We start from the raw sequence: 24,826 nt of genomic DNA, 5'->3' as shown, positions 1-24,826 counted from the left end.
TATCAAGCATCAATGACCCAGAACAAAAATCATGTGAATGGAAAAAAAAATCATGTGAATGAGGGGGGGCGAAGGAGTGCAGAGTGGAGGCCCAAAGCCAATCTGTAAGCAACTGGATATCCCCTTACAGAACAGTCATAGGGAGAAGACAGGCCAGTCAGGGTGCAGTAAAGCACCGATGAAACATACAGCTTCCCTCTGGTTCTTTAATGCTTCCTACCCCCAACTATCATGACCCTAATTCTACCTTACAAATCTAGCTAGACCAAGCATGTAGATGGGTACAGATAAGAGCTGTAAACACAGGGACTATAGGACAGATAAACTCCTCGGGACCAATATTGAGTAGCCATACCAGGAGGGGAAGGGGAAAGTGAAGGTGAGGGGAGAAAGGGGGAACTGAACACAATGACCTACCTATAACCCCCTCCCAGGGGGATGGACAACAGATAAGGGGGTAAAGGGAGACATCAGACAGTGAAAGACATGAAAAAATAATAATTTATAAATTATCAAGGGTTCATGAGGAGTTGATACCAAGGGATCAAGTAGAAAGAAAATGCTTTGAAAACAATGATGGCAACATATGTACAAATATGCAAGAGACAATGGATGTGTGTACAAATTATGATAAGAGTTGTAGGAGTCCTCAGTAAAATGCTTTTTAAAAAATTAGCCTTGGGTTAATTTTTTAAATTTCTCATGTTATTCATTGTCTTGACTTTTAGTATAATCTTAAAAATTTTAATGCAGATGACAAATATGGGGAAATTAATTTGTTTCTAATATTCAAACTACCTACAATGAGATACATCCTCTCTTCACTTCTCAACATGATTAAGTTCCAAAGTCTGATCAGCATTCAATGAAAATGAAAGATGACCACGCAGATCACAAAAGGATGACTAAATCATTACAGCTGCTAAATTACATCATTAAGTAACTGCTAAACCACTAGAATCAGTGCCCAGCCAAGTTGACACATAATCATAACCATCACAACTAGCATTACTTTCACCTTACACTTCATTATCAGATTCTGCCAGACAGGCGTTAGATAGATCATACTGTCATATAATTAGTCAATAATACTAAGTTGAAATAATGAAAAAGCAGCAATACAAATATATCTGATTTGAAATCAAAGATTAAGTTTAAGATTAATTCTAATTTAACTTTTGTACCAAAGCCAAGTTCAAACTGTTCTACTCAAAAGTTATTAGGGCTGTTCAACCCAGATTCTTAACAAGGCCATGCTGATCAGTATTTGCATGAGAGTTTTCAGTAAGACCTTGTATGTACCTTTACTTGAGGCCCACTAAAATGTTCATTCCATTTAGAACCGTTATAAGAAATATAAATAGTCCATTGGAAATAATGAGTTATTTATGAGATAAATAGGAATGCACATGGTATTGTCTTAGACAAACTAAACTTGTGATACTGAGAAAGCAACCTGATTATAATGAAGCACTAAATCACCCTGTTAGAAAAGCAAAAAGGGACTATGTTTAGAATAGAGAAGAAAACATAACAAATGTTTACCTTCCACCAAGTCCTTCGATTCGTTCTCTTTCCTTGGGAAGTTCTGGCTTGTGGTCTTGTGTCACCTCCACAGCTCTAACAAAATCATCCTTTGGGTCATCCTGCACTCCAAGAACCACACCTGAGTCACCCACATGAGCTACATACATCTTCATGCCTCGTATGATGACTACACTGGCAGTTGTCCCAGATGTGCTGGGAAGACCTGTCATAGTCTTGGGCCATTCTGCTGTAAATAAGAAATAAAACAGGCTATTTTTCCCGGTATAAACATGAATACTGTTTCCAAAAAATGGTAATATGCTGAATTAGTAAGCTAAAATTTAAATATAAGAAAATTAAAGCATATTTTGAAAGCTAAAAACAAAATGAAAGCTATTCAAAGGGTTTGTGTGAATCCAATAATCAATATTTAAATGATTTAATTTCACAAATAATATAACTATTCAACCAGCCCTAACATGAAAATATTCCAAGAAACATTTATACATAACTTAGTCCTACATTTTGAGCAAAGAATGTATTGACAGCTGTGATGCCATAGTCTGTAGCTTAACATCTGTTTCTTAATCTCTCTTCAAGATTTGCAGCAAAAGCTACTTCGTTTGATTTTGAAATAACTATGCTAAATACTCATAAGCTAGCAAAGAACCTATTGAGCACTTACCGTGTGCCTATCTTTGTGCTGTTAAACATTTAATCTTAAATAATACTGTAACACACTTGTGAAAAAGATTAGATATTCTCACTATTCATTTTACAGAAAGAAAATATTTTGAATGATTAAGAAACTTGCTTGAAAACAATTAAAAACAACAGAACAAAAAACTTGCTTGAGATAATTCAAATAATTGGCACAGCCCTCAAATATTGGAATTACAAAACCTTGTCTGACTTTTAAATTCACTATAATTCAATAATTCTGAAATATTCCCTAATACTGAAAACCTATAACTTGTAATTCAAGATTACAGACTAAATCCAAGCACTGACATTCTTGCCATAGAAATCCCACAGAAAAGACAGAATACAAAGATTAGGAAAAGTTCTTAGCTGTCATGTAACACTGGAAAAGTCCTGGACGTTAAAACAAGCAGAAGTATACTGAAAGAAAACAAGAATTGAAAACATTAAAAAAAAAAAAAAAAGCAACAGGCAGTAAAGATCTAAGATTAAAATTTTCTGTTAAAATTTCCAGAAGTCCCCCAGCTCAGAGGCAGTGACTAAGCTGAGGGCAAGAAGCCATGGCGGACGGCTGCTAGTCAATACCTAAGCTCACTGCACATTAGGATGAAACATTTTAGTTTCTAAATAACAAATGCAGTAAGTACCACTCTTTCAGGGAAGGTGTCGGATCTCATTAGGGGATTGCGGGAAGACTAACCTAAAATATACTGTAGAGCCCATACGGTACAATAAACACAGTGAAAAGGGTCCCTAATATATTCAGACTAAGTCATTCTTACCTGTTTTCAATATATACTCAATATATAATAAAGTCTGAAAAGATAACCCGACACCAAAAAAGAAAAATGTGTATCATTTTATGCTGTTAAGGAAGCTCACCCTCAAGAGTTATAGCAGAGGCCTACTTGAGGGAAATAAAATAATTAACTTTCACAATTGCCTCAAGAAATCAGAATAGCTATCCATAACTGATCTAGTTATACAAGGGGGTATACCCCGCCACCAAAAAAGAAAAACAGCGACCTCTCACAGTATGCCTTTTTCCCACTAGGCGAGCATCAAGCAGCCTGCTCTGAGTTGGTGCACCCAGAGCTGCAGCCTGGGAAGGTTCTCGGTGGTCACAGTGAATTTTTTCATTAAAGCAGTTTTGCTCACCCTCGCTTTTTGTGATGGCTGATTTAAGAGAACAGTGTGTGGCTGTGAAATTTTGTTTCCTGCTCAGGAGAAATGCCACAGAAACTGTTGTGATGTTGAACACAGCTTACAAGGACAGTTCTATGAGGAAAAACTCAAGTGTATGAGTGGTTTTCTCATTTCAAAAAAGGTGAAATGTCAATTGAGGACAAACCTCATTCTGGATTTTAACTTACCAAACAGACGAAAATGTCAACAAAATTCATGCACTTGTGCTCAAAGACTCAGAGTTTTATCCAAGATCATTATTGGTGATGAGACTTGGTGCTACTACTCTTCCGACCCTGAAAGCAAGCATCAATCAAGCTACACCATCGTCAAGTCACCCAAAAAAAAATCTCATCTAATGAAATCAAAGATCAAGACAATGCTCATTTGATTTTTGTTTTTTGATGTGAAGACAGTGCATTTGGAGTTCATTCACCCAGGTCAGACTGTTAATAAAGCTATTTAGAAATTCTGAAAAGATTGTGTAACTGTGTGTGACGAAAGGCCTGATTTGTGGCTGCCAAGGGACTGGTTCTGCCACCACGACAACGCACCTGGTCATGCAGCCATCTCAGTGTAAACAGCATGTCCCTCTTGCCCCATAACCACCTGACCTTGCTCCGTGTAACTTTTTTGTTTCCACAAATGAAGAGGGACATGAAAGGACAGCGATTTGACTATATAGAAGAGGTGGGGTGGGGGGGGAAACAACGGAGGTGCTGTCAGCCATCCAAACAGATGAATTTGAAAAATGTTTCGAAAAATAGAATCACAGATTTGACAAATGTGTTAAGTGTAATGGAGAGTACCATATATACTCGAGTGTGAGCTAACCCAAATATCAGCTGAGGCACCTAATTTTATCACAAAAACTGCATTTAAAATGTGCTGGAAAACTCTGATTATACATGAGTATATACGGTACTTTGAAGGTATTAAAGTTGTTTTGTAAAAAAAATGTTCGTTTTTGGGGGGGTACCCCCTTGTATATATTCTTGAATCATCATTTAATAAAGAATGAATATGAAACACTGCAACAGAACCTGATATATACTAAGGGCTGAATCAGCCTTAATTATTGTTGTATGACTGTTATTTAAGAAAACCAAACAAACATCCTGAGAAACACCAAGAGAAAAAGGCAAAGAGAAAATGTCCCACCAGGCCTCTTACACCCTCCTTGCCACTGATTTTGGATCACGAGACGTCGGACAGTGTAAGATATGACAAAATAATAATAATTTATAAATTATCAAGGGTTCGTGAGGGAGGGGGGCGGGAAGGGAGGGGAAAAAGTGGGGAGCTGATACCAAGAGCTCAAGTAGAAAGCAAATGTTTTGAGAAAGATGAGGGCAACAAATGTACAAATGTGCTTGACACAATGGATGGATGGATGGATGGATTGTGATCGAGTTGGTCGAGACCCCAATAAAATGCTTTTTTTTAAAAGAAAGAAAATGTCCCCCTGCAAAAAAAAAAAATTTGAAGTACAAAATTCTATAGATAAGTGATTGCCATTGATAGCAATGTACAGCAAGGTTGCTAAGTTACAAGCATTACAGTTTTTAAAATCCAATTGTATTTCTATATAACAAAAAATAAAATTCACAACACCAACAAAAGGTGTATCTCTGAGAACAATAATAACAAATTTCTAACAAGATTTTCATGGTTAAAAACTTTATCAAGACATTAAAGACAACCAACCGGTAGCATAGAAACAGATGCCAACACAGTCAGACCGACATCTCATATATGAATCGTGTAAGAAGAATATTTCAATAAATGTCACTGAAATAAAATAGGGAAACATACACACACACACACACACACACACACACACATACACACACAAATATATGGGGCCCTGATAGAAAATACACAAAAATCAATTTGAGGTAAAGACTCAATGTGCAAGCAAAGCTAAAAAGTTTAAAAATATAAAGTAAAAATTCATTTACACCTGCCACACCAAAGCAAAACACTAAGGGGGTGCAACAAAACAGCAAGGGAATGGAGCGGCAAGGTTCGCAGGGAATGCTGAAGGTGGACTTTGGGGCCAGGGCATGGTGTCCCAACAGAATGGACTGGAAAACACTCCTAAAGGCCAACGAACAATACTTGAATACTACAAGCTTTTCTTGCGTTTTGTTTTGTTTTTTGTCATTATTTTGTTGTTTATTGTTGCTTGGTTTTGCTCTGTCTTGTTTTTGTGCATGTTATTATCTCTGCAGGTCTGTCTAAATAAGATAGTTTGGATGAACAATCTGGAGGAGAAAACAACGGGACCGACAGTTCCACGGTGACATGGGAGAGGGGGAGGCTGGGGGAAAAGTAGAGATGTTAACAAACCCTGGGCCAAGGGAACAAGTGATCCAAATCGATGGTGAGGAGGGTGTAGGAGGCCTGGTAGGGCGTGATCAAGGGTAATGTAACCAAGAGGAATTACTGAACCCCAAATGAAGACTGAGCATGATAGTGGGACAAGAGGAAAGTCAAAGAAAATAGAGGAAAGAGCTAGGAAGCAAAGGGCATTTATAGAGGTTTAAATAAAGGCATGTAAATATCCAAATATATTTATATATGATGGGAAAATAGATCTATGTGCATATATTTATAGGTTTAGTATTAAGGTAGAAGGACATGGGGCCTTCACTCAAGTACTCCCTCAATGCAAGAATACTTTCTTCTATTAAATTAGCATTCTGTGATGCTCACCTTCCCGACACAACCACTGAAGACAAAGCAGGTGAATAAGCAAATGTGGTGAAGAAAGCTGATGGTGCCTGGCTATCAAAAGATGTAGCATCTGGGGTCTTAAAGGCTTGAAGGTAAACAAGTGGCCATCAAGCTCAGAAGCAACAAAGCCCACATGGAAGAAGCACACCAGTCTATGTGATCATGAGGTGTCAAAGGGATCAGGTATAAGGCATCATCAGAACAAAAAAATCTTACCATAGTGAATGATGGGGGAGTGCAGAGTGGAGACCCAAAGCCCATTTGTAGGCCACTGGAGATCCCCTTGCAGAGGGGTCTCGGGGAGGAGACAAGCCAGTCAGGGTAAAATGTAGCAACGATGAAAAATACAACTTTCCTCTAGTTCCTAAATGCTTCCTCCCCGCCCCCACTATCATGATACGAATTCTACCTTGCAAGTCTAGCTAGACCAGAAGATGTACACTGGTCCAGATAGGAACTGGAAACACAGGGAATCCAGGGCAGATGACCCCTTCAGGACCAGTAGTGTGAGTAGCGATACTGGGAGGGTAGAGGGAGAGTGGGTAGGAAAGAGGGAACCAATTACAAGGAACTATATGTGACCTCCTCCCTGGGGGACAGGCAACAAACAGAAAAGTGGGTGAAGGGAGACGTCGGACAGGGCAAGATATGACAAAATAATAATTTATAAATTATCAAGGGTTCATGAGGGAGGGGGGAGTGGGGAGGAAGGGGAAAAATGAGGAGCTAATGCCAGGTGCTTAGGTGGAGAGCAAATGTTTTGAGAATGATGAGGGTAATGAATGTACAAATGTGCTTTACACAATTGATGTATGTATATATTGTGATGAGTTGTATGAGCCCCTAATAAAATGATTTAAAAAAAATAAGATACCCTACATAATTACTCCCAAACAAACATTCTAACACAGGAGTCAATGATGACTCATAATGACCATACACAACAGGGTAGAGTCGCCTGTGTAGATTTCTGTAAATAAATCTTTACAGGCGCAAAAGTTTCATCTTTCTCCTAAGAAGCAGTACCTGGTGGTTTCAAAGTAATGACTTTGTAGTTATCAGCCCCACTCATCGCTGCCAGGGGTCTGTACATAATTACTCTTGTTAGGTGCCATGAAGTTGGTTCCAACTCATAGCTACCCTATGTACCGGAGAACAAAACATGGCTGGTCCTGTACCATCCTCACAATTGCTCTTATGTTAAAGCCTATTGTTGTAGTCATTGTGCTAATCCATCTTGTTGAAGGACTTCCTCATTTTTGCTGCTCCTCTACCAAGTATGATGTCCCTTCTCCAGGGATTAGTCTCTCCCCAGAATATGTCCAAAGTAATGAGCCAAAGTCTTACCATCCTTGCCTCTAAGGAGCATTCTGGCTGTACTTCTTCCAAGACAGATTTCTTTGGGTAGTCTATGGTACTTTTGTTTCTCCAGTACCATAATTCAAACGCATTGATTCTTCAGTCTTTCTCATTCAATGTCCAACTTCCACATGCATATGAGGCAATGGAGAATACCATGACTTGGGTTAGGCACACCTCAGTACTCAGAAACAGCCTAACTTTTCAAAACTTTAAGATGTCTAGTCCAGTAGATTGACCCAGCATAACGAATTCCTTTGATTCTTGACTGGTGCTGCTATGAATATTGATTGTGGATCCCAGCAAGGCAAGATTCTTGACAACTTCAATATTTTCTCCATTTATCACGCTACCCATTGGTCCAGTTATGAGGATTTGGGTCTTCTTTACATTGAGTTGCAATCCACACTTAAGGTTTCAATCCTTGATCTTCATCAGCAAGTGCTTCAAGTCCTCCTTACTTTCAGCAAGCAAGGTTAACAATCTACATATCACAAGTTAATAAGCTTTATTCCCATTCTGATACCAATTCCTATTCATATAATGCACATTACTTGCTCAGCATACAGATTAAATAATTATGGCGAGAGACTACAACCCTAATTTAAAAGCATGCAGTAGCCCATTGTTCTGTTTGCAAAACTGCCTCTTGATCCATATATAGGTTCTGCATTAACAAAATTAGGTGTTTTTTGGAATTCCCATTTTTCTCAAAGATACCAATAGTTTGTTATGATCCACACAGTTGACTACCTTGGCATAGTCAATTAAACACAAGTGAACATCTTCCTGGTATTTCTGCTTTCTGGTATCTGATATCAGCAATGATATACCTTGTTCCATGTCCCTTCTGAATTTTGCCTGACCCTCAGCAGCTCCCTGCTAATATACTGCTGCAACCATTGTTGGATGATCTTCATCAAAATTTTAGTTGATATTGCTATATAATTTGAGCATTCTGTTGGGTCACCTTTCTTTGGAATGGTTACAAATATGGATCTTTCGGTCAGTTGGCCAAGTATCTGTCTTTCAAACTTCCTAGCATAGACAATTCAGTGCTTCCAGCCATTCATCAGCTTGTTGAAACATTTTAATTGGTACTACATCAATTCCTGGAGGCTTGTTTTTAGCCAATGCTTTCAGTGCAGCTTGCACTTCTTCAGTACCATTGGTTCTTGCTTATATGACACCTCCTGAAATGGTGGGATGTCAACTAGTTCTTTTTAGTACACTGGCTCTGTATATTCTTTCCATCTTTTCTTTTCCCATCTTCTTTTGATGTTTCCTCCATCATTCAATATTTTGCCCATAGAATCTTTAAGATTGCAACTCAAGACTTCTATTTTTTCTTTAGTTCAGTTCCAGGTTAGAAAGTTGGTTACAGAGGTCATTGCCCAAAAGTTGGCCTAGAATACTGCATGCTTTTTCAGTTTTCTATTATTTTTGAGTTAACTATACCTCTACAAAACCTTCTACTTAAGCAATTATTATATTTAAAGCAAAAGCTGGAAATCACATGATATAATTTTGCAAGACCAACAACTTGTTTATTGTAAATACCATTTTATAGCACAACAAATGGCTACTTATTATATGTAGACCTTGCTAGATGGAATACATAGGAATCACCTTGCCTACATTTGTGGGAAGAGATGATAGACAAAGTCCATATCATCAGTCAGAACAAGGTCAAGGGCCAATGTAGAACATGTCAATTGCTCATATGCAAGTTCAGAATGAAGCTGAAAAAAATTAAAACAGGTCCACAAGACCCAAAATAAAACCTTGAGTATAACACATTTAGAGTAAATGTCAAGAACAGGTTTGATGCATTGAACACTGCTCACCAAAGACCAGAAGAACTGAGGAATGATTGGAATATTATATGTGCATAAAGCAAAAAGTTATTAAAGAGGAAAGGAAGAAGAGGCCAAAATGGATGTCATAAGAGACTGAAACTTGCTTCGGAGCATAAGGAAGTGAGTGTGAATGGAAGAAATGATGAAAAGAGCTAAATAGAAAATGTCAAAGGGTAGTTCAAGAAGACAAAGTATTAAAGTAAAATGTACAAAGACCTGGAGTTAGAAAACCAACGGGAAGAACACATTCAGCATTTCTCAAGGTGAAAGAACTGAAGGAAAAAACATCCAAGGCTTGAATTTTACTATTGAAGGAGTCTACAGGCAAAATATTGAATGATATCGGAAGCATTTAAAAGTGATGCAAGGAATACAGTCTCTGTTATCAGAAAGAAGTGGTAGACAGTTAATCATTCTAATAAGTAGCATACTATCAAAAATAGTACTAGTGAGACAAAGGCCAGTGTAAGATACGAAATAACAATATATAATTGATCAAGGATACAGGAGGGTGGGAGAGTGAGGAAGGGAAGGGGGGAAAAAGCTTATACCAAGGGCTCAAGCAGAAAATGTCTTGGAAATGATGATGGCACCTATGTACAAATATGCTTGATACAATTGATGTATGGAATGTTATAAGAGCTGTAAGAGCCCCCCCCCAATAAAATGGAGGAAAAAAAGTACAAGAAAGAAATGTCCTAAAATTGATTGTAACGATTATATAAGTCTTTAATATGATCAAACGATTGAGATATATATGTGAATTATATGTCAATAAACTGTTATTAAAAATTTTTTAAACAGTACTGAAGAAATCCAAGCTACACTGAAAGCACTGGTGAAAAACAAGGCTCCTAGAGTTAACAAAGTATCAACATAAATGTTTCAAGAAGCTGCTGCAGCAATGAAAATACTCCATTACTTTCTCAGGAAATTTGAATGACAGCTACCTGGACAATCCAGCCAAATATGAGCTGGAATTCATATTTGTGCCCATTTCAAAGACGATCCAACCAAATGCAGAATTATAAAACAATTATCATTAATATTACACAAGTACGATTTTGCTGAAAAAAATTCAAAAACATTTGCAGCAGGACATCAACAGGGAACTGCCAGAAATTCAAGGTGAATTCTGAAGATATAAATATTGGATGGATCTTAGCTGAAAGCAAAGAATACCAAAAAGATGTTTTACCCAGTGTTCCACTGACAATGCAAAGGCATTCAAATGTGATCATGTTAGAAGCTACTTGCTTTGAAAGAGCATTCTGGCTATACTTCTTCCAACACAGATTTGGTCATTCTCCTGACAGGCAGTAAATGGTTTACTTCTGATGCTTTGCTAACACTACAATTCAAAGGTATTAATTTGCTTGGATCTGCTTATTTGTTGTCCAGCTTTCAAATGAAGATAAGAACCTACCAAGGTTAGGGTCAGGCACACTTACTTTTCAAAGTGACTTTTCTTTTAACACTTTAAAGACATCTTTTGTAGCAGATATGTCCAATGTAATACATTGCTTGATTCCCTTAACAATTGTGGATCCAAATATAATATTTGAAAATGTCAATCTTTTCTGTTTTTGTGATGTTGCTTTATTAGTCCAGTTGTGGGGATTTCAGTTTTATGTTAAAGTGTAATTGATACTGAAGACTACAGCCTCTGATCTTCATCACCAAGGGTTTCAAGTTCCCTTTGCTTTCAACACACAAGGATTTGTCACCTGCATATCTCAGGTAATGATTCTTCTTCTGATCCTGATGCCTCATTCTTTTTCAGCTAGTCCAGCTTCTCAGATATTTGTCTACCAGATCACTGCCATCAAGTTAATGCTGACCATATAGGCCAGGGTAGAATTGCCCTTGAGTTTCCAAGACTAACTCTTAAGGGGACCTAGAAAGCCCGGTCTTTCCCCCTGTGTGAGCTGGTGGTTACAGTCAAAGAATACAACTCTGACACTTACGTTCTTGGTTTAAAACCATGCAGTGTTCTTTCCTCGGTCTATGTACAGGTTCCACATGAGCACAATAAGTATTCTAGAATTCCTAAACTTCACAATTTTATATATACTTTGTTACTTAGCTTCACATACTTTGTTTCTTCTTTCCATACAGAATTCTAATACAAACTAGGGTGATGCCTTTAGAAAAGCGAATCTTGTGTGCAGCTGAGTCCATTCCAACTGATCCCCATCCTCGAACAGCAAGAGCAGTACTGCCCATAAATAGGGTTTCCTAGACTGAATTATCTATGGGTGTAGACTGTCGCAATTTTCTCCCACAGAGCAACTAATAGGTTTCAAACTGCTGATTTTTCAGTTAGCATAACATTTAACCATTAAACCACCAGAAAGACAAATGTCCTTTCACCAAATAATCCACTGGTGAGAACTCTATTCTAAGGAAATTATCTAAATGAATAAAAAAATTATTTTGTCTTTTACTTTATCTAAACTGAACCCATTATTGTGCAATTCATTCTTACTCACATTGACCTTACAGGCAGAACAGAACTGCCCCACAAGTTTCTAAAGCAGAAATCTTTACAGAAACAGACTTGTCACATCTTTCTTCCACAGAAAGGCTGGTGGATTCCAATCACTGACCGACCTTTCATTTAGTAGCCAAGGGTATAACCATTAGTGGTCCTTGTTTTAGCATCCTTATTTAGTCGTATTAAATACAGTGCAGACCTGTCCAGCACTCATTCTCCTCCTTGCTAGCTAGCATCTTTGTTCTGGGGCACAACGTAGCCTTCAGGCATGCAGTGCATTTTAAGACAGAATAACCTGAAGACAGAAAATTGCTGAGGCAGATTCATCCAAGAGACAAACATTTTTAATGTGTGCTCCCTAGTTCATGTCACCTAGGTTCCAAAGGATTCCAAGCATTTTCAGTTTGGGACCTGTTTTTTGGTTATTAATTTGATTCTGTTAACTATCCAGTATTTTTCCATTAAGGATATTCCCTCCTTAATATACTTTTTTTTAAATTTAATCATTTTGTTGGGGCTCATACAATTCATCACAATACATAGATCAATTGTGTAAAGCACACCTATACATTTGTTGCCCTCATCATTCCCAAAATTCGCTTTCCTCTTGGGTTCCCAATATACACTTAATTTACAATCTAAAAAGTATAAACCAATTGTCATCAAGTTGATTCCAACCTATGACAACCCTTCCTGCATCAGCGTAGAACTGTCTACATAGGGTTTTCAATGGCTGACTTTGGAAGTAGATAGCCAGGTCTTTCTTCCAAGGCACCTCTGGATATCCAAATCTTTTAGTTAGCAGCCAAACACATTAACCATCTGCACCATATAGGTCATAAAACTGAAAAGCTTAGCAAAGTTTTCAGATATAAGACAAAAATAAAGTCAAATGGATAAGAACCATTGCTGATTTACTATAGGTAACACCATAAGTGGAGAAAAGGTTGACGTCAAGGATTTTATCTTGCTTGTAACCACAATCAATGCTCATGGAAGCAGCAGTCAAGAGATCAAAAGATGTAGTACATTACTTAAATCTACTACACAAGACCTCTTTAGAGTATTGAAGAGCAAGGATGTTACTTGCCGACTAAGGTGTGGCCCAAACTATGGTATTCTCCATTGCCTCGTATGCATGTGGAATTTGGACATTGAGTAAGGTAGACTGTAGAAGATAGATGCATTTGAATTGTGGTGCTGGACAATCGTGAAAGTACCATAGAATACTTGCTAAGAGGAGAAACGGATCTATATTGGAAATAAGGCCAGAGTGCTCCTTAGAGGCAAGAACAACAAAACTTCATCTAACATACTTTGGACATAACGTCAAGAGAAACCAGTCCCTGGAGAACACCCTGTTTGGTAATGTGCAGGGATGGTGAGAGAGGATGACCCTTGATGAGATGGATTGACAGAGGCTGCTTCAATGGGCTTGGGCATAGGAACAATTCTGAGGATGGCGCAAAAACATGCAGTGTTTCCTTGTGCATAGGGTTGCTATGGGTCACAGCCGACTCGATGGCACCTAACAATAACAAACAGACTAAATGCCAGGAGCCCTGGTGGTGTAGTAGATTATGTGTGGGGCTGCAATTTGAAACCACCAGCTGATTAGGCTTTCTACTCTTACGAGGATTCACAGTATTAGAAACCCAAAGGGACAGTTATATGGAATTGACTTGATGTCATTTGGTTTAGTTATACTAAATGGCACTGAACTGTTGGCCTTAAAATGGTTAACTTTGTTATGTGAACATCACCTCAGTGAAAGGAAAATCATCAAAAATATGTGTATGTATACCAACAAGAAAAAGTACTCACGCCCAATAAAATGATAAAAAAAAGAAAAAGTACTCACGATGAAATCTTACTAAAGTTGTTCACAATATTTATAATTATAAATTTTATTGAAATAAAAAGAACTATACCATTTTTACACAGAACTTTATTATAGATATAAATTATCCCCAGAGTAAAATACAACTATACCCAATACTATCAAATTCTCGAAAGATTAGCTTCTGCATTAGACAGGTAAAATTATTTCTTTGAATCTTTAAATTGTCAACACAAAATTTTCCATAAGGTATAAAAAATGTTATACTAAGCACTAATGCATAACCCAACTTAAATATCTTTAAATTGCTTTTATAATTGAAGCCTCTTCTAGTATATTTATCACATCTTTTTTCTTCCTCCCAAGAAGACAATTGCTTTCCTAAATCCTGAATTTCATGTTTATTATTCATATCTCTTTACGATTTTATTATATCCAGATATATCGCTTAACAATTTATAGCACTGAACTGGTTCTTGAGCAGCTAGTTTGAGCTAAGCAGGGTGGGGGTGGGGTGTTGTGTGTGTGTGTGTGTGTGTGTGTGTCTCAGTCCTAATAGAATGGAGTATCTTTGCTCCCCTACAGATCTTAGCATTTAGCCCAGAGGCAGATAGTACTGCACAGTTTTCTCACAGGGATCCACATGTGAGATACACAGGTCAAAGTTCTTTTCATAAGAAAGCTAGTAAGACTTTACTTGTCCTTTTCACTGTGTTGACATTTGTACTGCAGGTAACAAAGCAAAGTTGAGTAAATTGGCTTGGTGCCTTAAGTCAAGGGAGTGTCAACAAACTGAATTAGATGTCACTGTTTTCTTCATAGCTGTTAAGTTTTAAAAACAACTATAAGGATACAAGTCAGCTTCACTAACAATGTCCTTGATGCAATAAAAATTAATTTAAATAAATCTCAAATATATACCTATTTTTAATAGTCTGTATGACAAAAAGGGGAGTCATTGCAGGCTCCTACCTCATAGTATGGCTGTTGAAAGGAAAAATTCTGATTTATCTTAATTATGAATTGAACAAGCCACATTTTTTTTCCCCACGAAACCACCATTTTTGCTTGAGAAACTGGCCAACTGTTAATTAGGTTGAGGTGTTTGGCATACTTTTTTTAAATAAACAAAAGTGAGCTTTCACCTCAAAAGAAACTGACAATATTTGTTGCCATGGCAACTCTAATTGTTGCTTAAAAACATACATTTTGGAAAATGCTTATCTACTACACTGAGTTTATCCACTTGTCAACTTACAGACTTCAGTGATGCACTCAATGAATCTAACAGATGTGGTTTTTGATACTATATAATAAACACCACATCAATATTTGGGTTATCTGCATAACTCAATGACCCATTATTTCTCAAATTATTAGTGCACAATGTTACAAAATTACACATATATAAAAAAGTCAAAGTACTAGACCAGTACATTGAGCTTATTTACAATTTAAGCTTAAATTACATATACAGAAAGTTCAATGATATGGTTCAAGACTGCATTACAACCAGCCTTCAGAAACTACTACTTTGGGGTAGACTATGCAAAATTATCTGAAAAGACTATGTAAAAACAGATTCTTCCCTTATTCAACATGTCTGTGTTAAGATATTTTCTTCATATACTTCAACCAAACAGCACAGCCTAACAGGCTGTAGCCACAGCTCTGAGCTCCAATTGCACTCATGAAAAAGAATGTCACACTTCTCTCTCATCAATACTCTAATTTTGGAAGAGTAAAACAAGTATATTACTGTTTTAAATTGATTAAAATGTATTTTAAAATTTCTCAGCTTTTAATTTCTCAGGATTGATGCAGCCCACATAAATAGAACGCCCTTTCGAGTCTTCAATCACATAAAAGTACATAGTGTCTGTCCTGAAATAAAAAACAAAACACAAGAACTACAGCTATAAATCAATGAGAATAACAAAATAAACAAAATTGATTAACTTCCAAGACAAGTCTCACAAAGGAAAACTTGTTGGCTTGGGAAGCTGTAGGTTAAATATATTTGAGTTGTTTTCCTTGGGGAACAGAGGGGGCGGAGGGGAGGTTGAGAAGGCAACAATCAGGAAAATGGAATTATTTCAATGTGCCCTAGAAAGAGACAAGTAGCATCCTTAAGTAGAAATGTGGGTGACAGAATTGGCTGGGGAAGCTAAAGTTGGACAGAAAACTTAGTCTCTGGATTACGTTTCAGCTTATTTTATAAAGTCATCCACGAGTTCTGAACCTAAGTAAACTTTTTTATAGTGCATGTCCTGTGTTAAGACTTCCATACACCTAGAAAACATTTTTTAAATGTTATTGCTAAACTTAAAGTCAGATTTGGTTTACTCAAATTTTGAAGATGGAGTCCATGGTTTAGCAAGCATTAACATTTGTCTGGGGTCTAAGGCTCTAAACTGTGAATCACGGGGGTGAAAATTTGATGTGAAGTATGCGTATGTGAAAAATATACACATTCACATCACTGCCCCAGAGTTATTTTAAAAAATCAACTAGCTGCACATGTTTGTATTTTTCAATCCTAAAAAGTTTAACATGGCAAATTCAAGTTGCTTCAGGTGACTACCAAACAGAAAATGAGGATGAGGTCTCTAAGTAATTCTGTGTCTAATTAACCTCTGTCGCATTGCCCGGTTGTCTACTTCCAGTTACCCTGCAGTCAGTGAAGTGATATATTTCTAGAATATACTGCAGTGCTTTCAGCTCAACCCCGCCTACACAAAAACAAAACACATTCATAAAAGAGGCCTCGGGGATTGGATGAGGAATGCCTACAACAGCAAGCTGACTGGATGGTTTATGAGTCAATCAAACAATTCTTGGCAGAAAGCCAGGCAAATGGAAAACAAACAGCCTTTGAAAGAAGCTTGTCTATAATACTGACAATAGCTTTCCCAAAGTGTTGTGAAGCTGACAAATCTTTTGACACCCTTTTCTGTTTCTAACCCTCAGCAGGAAATAAAACGTTATTATACTACCATAAGGAAGAGTTTTTCTGTTTTAATGTCAGATCATATTATGCTTTTTCTATTCAAAATTTGCAGCCATTTAATCACCAAAATGAATAAACGACTATAGTCCTGTATGATAGCATGCTGGGTACAAAAGCAATGGCTGCTTTTGAAAATACTTAAATTTTTGATGAAATCACCACGGCAGGATCTCTGGGAGACTCTTGACCGAGTTTTTAGAAATGACGGGCCCTATGCCCTTATAAGGAGCCCTGGTGGGGTAGTGCGCTGGGCTGTTTCACTACAAGGTCAGCCGCTCAAAGGAGCCGTCGCTGTGCGGGAGGCAGACGGAACCTTGGAAACTGCGGCGCAGCGCTACCCTGTCCTACGGGGACGCTCTGAGTCACAACAGACAACAGCAAATGAGTTTGTGTTTCATTCACTTACACGGTTGCTATGAGCCGGCATCAGTTCGATGTTAGTTAAGTTGGGGGTTTTCATATTTGGGGGAGGGGGAGGTCTTCCTTTTAGCATGTCAGTAAATTCGTTTCCCTTTGCTACTTTGATAGTCATTTATAAGTTCTTTTAAATAAGAATTGTTGAGAGCTATCTGGCTAAAGCAACTACTAAAAAAAAAGAAATTGCACTTTTAAAAAGCCCGAGATGAATTTCATGCCTATCCCTCACATGGGACTAATTTGAGAGAGAACACGCTCGCGCGGTTCCTTTATGCAGTACACGCATAAAGAGCCCCCCATCAGGGACTGTCAGCGCCACGGAAGTCTTCCCAAGACCTGAAGCTGTTGGGGCGATGACCTTTCATAGTTCCTCGTGGGGTGGTGACCCCCAACCATAACATGCTTTTCGTGCTACTTCATCACTGTCCCTTTGCGACTGTGACGAATCGGGCGACCCCAGTGAGAGGGCCGTTCGACTCCCCAAGGGGTCGCGACCCACGGGTGGAGAACCGCTGCCTTCCAGCCCCTCTCATTTCGCTGACTCGATGTACTCCGCCGAGCAGCCACCACCCCGGGTCCACGCGGGGCGCGGACGCCGCCCGCAGGAGGCCAGGGAGAGGGGCAAACCCTTCGGGCGCGGAATGACAGCCTGGAAGGGCAGCCTCTGGCTCTTCGGCCGCCTCCGCGCAGCCGGGGTAACAAGGTCTCGGAACGCTCCTTCGGATAGACTCCGCGCCAGGGCAGCCATCCTCTCTCCCAAAGCCAATTTATTTGCCCCGATCTCCACCTCGGGCACCGCCATTCGTCCCAGGGGGGGCCCCCCGCGATGCGGGCGGGCGCGGAAAGCCCAGAACTGTAAGAAAGAGGCGGGTGCCAACCAGCCGGGGCACTTACCCAGCTTCTTCCACATGGCTAGGTGACAGGCGAGGAAGCCCTTGCGGATGGCAGCGCACACCTTGGCCGGCTCGGATGAGGTGAAGCCCTTCTGTTTCTTGATGAAAGCCCACAAGTGCTCCCGGGCAAACTGTGCCGCCTCCCGCCCGCCGTGCCCGTCGCACACGGCAAAAAATGCCACTGAGGACCGGCGGCGGCAGCAGCGGCTAGGAGCCGCCGAGGGCCCGGGGTCCGCGGGCGAATTCCGGGCTTCTGGGGCGGCCCCCGCCGGGCCTCTGGCCGAGACTTCGCTGCCGGGGAGAGCGGACGCCGGTGGTGATGGCTGCGGCGGCGGCGGCGGCTGAGAAGGCGGTCGCCTCAGCGAGGACTTCTCGTCGGCCGTCGACTCGGGCTCCACGACGATGTGAGTAACGTCCTCCATGTACTTCCTCCCGCCCTGGTCCGAGAAGACGCTCACTCCCAGCGAGTACAACCCCGCCATGGCCGGCCGGCCGGCCGGAATCCCGCCGGTTCCTCGCTGCCCGCCGAATCCTGCGGCGGGAGACCCTCTCGGCGCCGGCCGGCGAACTATTGTTTCTCTTCGACGACGCCGAAAGGGGAGCGGGGGCGGTCCCGAAGGTGGGGCGCGCGATGTCGGGACTTGTCCGCGAGCGAAGGGCCGGGGAGGTAGGACGAGCGGGCCGAGCAACTGCGCCTGCGCACTGCGCTCCCTCCGCCAGCCCGCGCCTACCGCACAATTCAGGCGTTCTCCCCGGCTGTCGTCACTCGGCTCGCTCGGCCCGACCAATCGCAGTCGAATTCGAGCGGCCCCGCCCCCGCCCCCGCCCCGGCCCTTCGCTGCTCCTGGCAACGGCTCCGCTCCCCCTCCCCCGGCGGGCTCTGGGCCCGCGCTCAAGCTCATTCACCGTAGCGCGCTGGGCTCCAGCTTCCCGCGTTCAGCGGAGGCGGGCCTGTTACCGAGCGACCGGAGCTGTCACGTTTCCGCCCCGGTCCCTAGGATCGTACCGCTACCGGTCACCTTTCCCGCCGCGCTGCTCCCCGACAGAATAAAGCGGTGTGGGCTCGGGCCGCCCACATGTGGAGAGAAGCTGAAGGGAAAGACTTTAGATATTCTTCAGGGAAATGGCGGGAAACGTCCCTCCGTCGGAACGTTGTTTGTGAACTGACTTGGAAAAACACGGGACCGCATGGTTGAGCTGGACTTGGGTGGGACGTTTTCTAGTGGGAAGTGGGAGGAAATGCAGTTTTGTGAAAACTTGGGGAATTTCCATCGTCCACCGTACGCTCTCACTTCACATAACTAACGAGGTCTGTCACAGACCAGAGGTTTGGGTTTTAACTGTGCTGACAGATCTTTTCTAAACGTAGTACAGGCAATCCCCAGCCTAAGAGATTCATTCCTAAAATCTGTAGATAAATTGTTAGGTGTATTAACCAAAAAAACCCTGCCATCGAGTAGATTCTGTCTGTCTTTAGGTACGTTCCCACTGAGCGACTGCAACACTGCTGGATCCTGGGCCATTCTCACAATCATTACATTGGAGCCCATTGTTGCAGCCACTATGTCAGTGTAGCGCCTACAGCAGTGGTTCTCAACCTGCGGGTCATGACCCCTGTGGGGGGGGTCAAACGACCCTTTCACAGAGGTAGCCCGATTTATAACAGTAGCAAAATTACAGTTACGAAGTAGCAACGGAAATAATTTTATGGTTTCTGGGTCGCCACAGCATGTGGAACTGTATTAAAAGGTTGCAGCATTAGGAAGGTTGAGAACCACTGAGGATTTTCTTCTTTTTGTCTGACCTTCTGCTTTACCAAACATGATGTCCTTTTCCGGGGACTGAAGTCTCCTGATAACATATACACAGTATGGTGAAAAGTCTCACCAACCTCCCTTATAAGGAGCACTCTGGCTGCACTTCTAAGGCTGATTTGTATCTAGTTCTGGCAGTCCATGGGGCTTTGAATGTTCTTCTCCAGCACCATCATTTAAATGCATCAATTCTGTTCCAGTCTGCCTTATTCAGTGTCTAACTTTCACATGCAAATGAGGCCATTGAAAATACTATGGGGAGAGTCAGGTGCACCATAACCCTCAAAGTGATATCCTTGTTCAATATATTTTTTTTTTTTCCTTGTTCAATATTTTAAAGAGATCTTGTGGCAGCAGATTTGGCCAGTGCAATATTTCCTTTTTAATCATTTTATTGGGGGCTCATACAACGCTTCTCACAATCCATATATCCATCCATTGTGTCCAGCACAGTGCAATATTTCTTAACTGCTGCTTCCACAATGATTGATTGTGGATCCAAAAGATATTTTGTAGGGTTTCGGAGGTTGTAAATCTTTACTGAAGCAGATAGCATCCTTTGAGCTGTTTTTTGCTCCCATGAGCTGTTGGTAGATTTGAACTGTAGGCCTTGCAGTTATCAGGTAACACTTTAATGCTTAACCAACAGTGCTACCAGGCCTCCTTTTAATCTTACTTTCGTGCAAGAAAAGATCTCTAGTGGTGCTGTCAGGTAAGCATTGAACTACTAAATTCAAAGTCAGTAATTCAAACCCACCAGCTGTTCCGCAGCCTCAGAAACCCTCCTGTATTGTTAAGAATTAGAATAAAAAGAGTGGATTTGTTTGTTTTTTTAGTGCAACAAGAAGGCCTGGTGTAGTGAGTTAAGTATTGAGTGACTATAACTGAAAGGTGAACAGTTCAAACCCAAATGTTGTTCCATAGTCTTCGAAACCCTATGGAATAGTTCTGGTCCGTCTTATAAGGCCACTATGAGTCTGAACTCATGGGTTTGAGACTTTTTAGGGATGTAGTGCAAGAAGAAGTCTTGGTGATGCAGTGGTTAAGCACTGACTGCTAACCACTTGGGATGTGGTGTTCTGCTTCAGTAAAAGGTAGCGTCTTGGAAGCCCTCTAGGCTATAGGGTCACTGAATTGGAATCAACTCCACAGCAATAGACTTTGCGTGTGAAGGGGTTGCTTCAATCGTTTCAAAAAGAGCAAATTTGCATGGTGTTTAAGGTCAAGGAGGGAGTTGGGGTTGTCTATAAAGTGCATGTTTGTAACCTGTAGTTTTTCTGACTAGCCTAGATACATTTTATCAAGGATCCCTGGTGGCACAATGGTTTAAGCATTGTGCTGCTAACCTCACAACCTGTGATTCAAACCCACCCACCACTCAGGAGAAAAATGAGGCTGTTCTCACATAAAGATTTAGTCTCAGAAACCCTAAGGAGCAGTTCTCTGTCCTACAGGGTCACTAATTGACTTGAGGGCAAGCTGGGTTTTAGAGCGTGGTATCAGATAACATAAAAATAGCTTTAAAAACCTCCTAACAGCCAGTTGCTTTAATAATTTATTTATCCATCTCTCCTCTTCTTTCAGTTAGTCGCAATCAAAGAACTCAAGCTTTGGCATGGATTTTCATGGGTTAAAAACAGCTTCAACCAGGCAATCATACTGAATGGATAGAGTGGGATCCAATGGAAACTGAAAGCCCATCTGTAGACAATTGGGCATCCCCAATTGACCCCTTCAGGGTCACAAGGAGGGGACGAGTCAGCTAGAGTGCAGTATAGCATCAAGGAAACACACAACATTCCTCTAGTTCTTTAATGCTTCCTCCACCCCACTATCATGACCCCAGTTCTACCTTACAAACCCAGCTAGACCGGAGCATGGGCACTGGTACAGATAAGAACTCTGGACACACAGAATCCAGGACAAATAAACCCCACCAGGAACAGTTATGGGAGTAGTGACAGCAGGAGGGTAGGGAGAAAGGTGGGGGGAGAAGGGGGGGAAAAAAGGAAATTGCAAGGATGGACATATAACTCCTACCCTGCAAGTGGGATGAACAGCAAACGTGGGTGAAGGGAGACAGCGGATGGTGTAAGATATGAAAACTATAATTTATCAAGGGTTCATGATGGGAGAAGGGGAAGGGAAGGTAAAAAGGAGTTGATACCAAGGGCTCAAGTAAAAAGACAATGTTTTTAAAATTATAATGGCAACAAATGTACAAATGTGCTTGACACAGTTGATGTATGGATTGTTGTAAGACCTGTAAGAACCCCTAATAAAACAATTTATTTTAAAAGCTTCAAAAAAATAAAAACAAATTAACTTCACCCAAAAATGACATCCAAATGGCTAACACAGATGAACAAAATACTGGGGTATGCAAATTAATGCAGTGATGAGATATCATCTTGCACCAAAAATGACAACCCAATTAAAAAAAAAAACAGAAAACAAATGAGGGAGAAGGTGAGATATTGGCTCCATTATACACTGCTGGTAGATCTATCAATATAAACAAGCATTTTGGAAAGGAATATGGCAATACTTCAAACAACTAGGATTAGAAATTTCATGCAATCTAACAATACCTCTGCTAGTTACATACCCTAAAGCAGTAAAAGCCAGCACAACCAGACATATGCACTCCCATGTTTATCACAGCATTGCTCACAATAACAAGAAGTTGGAAACAGCCCAAATGCCCTTCAGGAGAAGAATAGATAAAGAAACCTTGGTGTATACTCACAATGGAATACTATGCATTACTTTCAAAAATGAAACAACAAAGCACCATGACAAATCAACGGTTCTCAACCTGTGGGTAGCGACGCCTTTGGGGGTTGAACGACCCTTCAAAGGGGTTGCCCGATTCATAACTAGCAAAATTATAGTTATGAGTAGCAACAAAAATTATGTTTGGGGGGGCTCACCACAACACGAGGAACTGTATGAAAGGGCCGCGGCATTAGGAAGGTTGAAAAACACTGACATAAATGGACCTGGAGACCATTATGCTGAGTGAAATTAGTCAGTCACAAAAGGACAAATGTTATATGAGACCACCAAAGATAAAAACCAAGAAAAAGATTTGCGTACCAAAGGGAACAGACTGTGGAGGTTACCAAGGCAGGGAGGACAAAGGAGAGAAGAAGTAGCAACAGGCTAGAAGTTTGACAGATGCCGATTTGAGCTACAGGGAAGATTAAAGACCACAATTGGAAGAAAAATCAAAGGGGGGGGTTATAAAATGGATCAGGGAGGATTGATGAGTGATTGGATATAGAGTTGAAATGTAACCACTACCATCCTCAATTTATTAGAAAAAGGGGGGGTGGAACAACCTTCAGGGTACACAGGTTAGTATGCACTCCATAGCAAACGTTCTTGTAGTTAATCAGTTTTATGTCAATTTTTTTCAGTTCTCAGTCATCACTTCTCCTATGTGTTTATTGACAAGTACAAAAGTGAGAATGAGGGGGTAGCGGGGAGGGAGGGGAAAAATGAGCTGATACCAAGAGCTCAAGCAGAAAGCAAATGTTTTGAGAATGATGATGGCAACAAATGTACAAATGTGCTTGACAATGGATGGATGGATGGATTGTGAGGAGTTGTACGAGTCCCCAATAAAGTGATTTTTTAATCCATAATTTAAAAAATGAGAATGAGAAAAATGATCATATAAGCAATTGGTGAAAAAGTGGGAAAATATTCTAATGAATAAAAATATAAGTAAGCAGAACCAACCCAAGAAAATATAGAAAATCTGAATAGGTCAATTACCATAAAAGAAATTGAGAAAATATCTCCTATCCCAAATGCACTAGATCAGATGGTCCCAGAGTACATGAATACTGGGGGAAATTTCAGCTTGGTCTCAGAGGAGATCATAACCCTGTTATCAAAACTGAAAATTAGAACACTAAAAGGAAATATATAAGCTATATTTTATAATTATAAATGCAAAAATCCCAAATGAAAGCTATTCCAATCCACCAAATTTCATACTCCTGACCTGCAGAACAGTATGTGAAGCTCTCTATTATTCAATTCAAACAGCATACTCCTCTTCCCTCTTCCCCACAAAATTACCAAAACTAAACTTTGTAATACATTTTACCTCAAGAACTACCAGCAGCCTTCATACTACTCTCTACTTCCATAATCTGATTCATTATCCTACTGTTTACCATCTTTCCTAACATGTCCTAACATGTCCTAACACTGCACACCTGAGATCACAGCCAGCTTCCCTTTACTCTCAACCTCTTCTCTACATGTCTCATCAACTTCCTGGGCCAAGAGAAAGCAGGTTGATCACCAGACCGATTAACCTCCCTCACTCCTGGTTTGTTTGTTTTTTCCTCCTCTTAGGGCTTGCTTCTCAAGTTACTTCTAAATTATTTCTCTTCGTAAAAAACCTAAACTTTAAAGTTACTGCCAACTGCCACCACTCCATGAGGGGATCTATCACCTTCTAATCCTTGGCAGTTCCTCTCTGTTTTTCATAGCCTACCATCTTCCCTTCTTCCACTGTCCTCATCACTGAACAACCAATTTCTCTCTCAAAATGTGGCCCACGTTCTCCATCCAGCACCCTGCTTCTCACTTTCTTACCCTCCTCTTCCTCTCCATGGTGAAATGCACTGGACTGGATCCTACTGCCTCTCTCCTGACGAGCTTTGGTTCAATAATTACTCCTTCTTGCTCCTGCCTCACCAGTTACTCCTTTCTATAAAAACGTTCTGGCTTCTATTGGAGAACCCAGAATCTATGAAGAGCACAGCCTAGGAATTGAAGGAAGACCCAATTAACAATCTTGCAGATGACGCAACCTTGCTTGCCAAAAATGAAGGCAACTTGAAGCACTAACTAATGAAGGTCAAAAAAAGCAAAAGCAAAAACACAGCTTTTATTGTTGATTTCACTTGCACATAAAGAAAATAAAAATCCTCGCAACTGGATCAATCAACAATATGATAAG

The 24,826-nt window shown here is 40.4% G+C and overlaps 1 protein-coding gene across 1 annotated transcript in view; it reads right to left on the bottom strand.

Moving 5' to 3' along the window:
* PPM1D (protein phosphatase, Mg2+/Mn2+ dependent 1D) overlaps positions 1-18,639 on the bottom strand; it is a 49,851-nt gene extending 31,212 nt beyond the window's left edge. The window contains exons 1-2 of the mRNA XM_004706991.2: positions 18,030-18,639; positions 1,546-1,774 (exon numbers count right to left, since the gene is read on the bottom strand). Coding sequence (XP_004707048.1) covers positions 1,546-1,774; positions 18,030-18,510 — 710 coding nt within the window. The 5' untranslated portion in view covers positions 18,511-18,639. The remainder of the gene's footprint in view (positions 1-1,545; positions 1,775-18,029) is intronic.
* Positions 18,640-24,826: the final 6,187 nt, after the last annotated feature.

The sequence above is a fragment of the Echinops telfairi genome, unplaced genomic scaffold, assembly GCF_000313985.2.
Source record: "Echinops telfairi isolate 266 unplaced genomic scaffold, ASM31398v2 ScPeMD7_7458;HRSCAF=8496, whole genome shotgun sequence".
In the NCBI taxonomy this organism is placed as follows: Eukaryota; Metazoa; Chordata; class Mammalia; order Afrosoricida; family Tenrecidae; genus Echinops; species Echinops telfairi.
The sequence above is the reverse complement of the archived record's forward strand: the minus strand, read 5'-3'. Positions and strand labels throughout refer to the sequence as shown.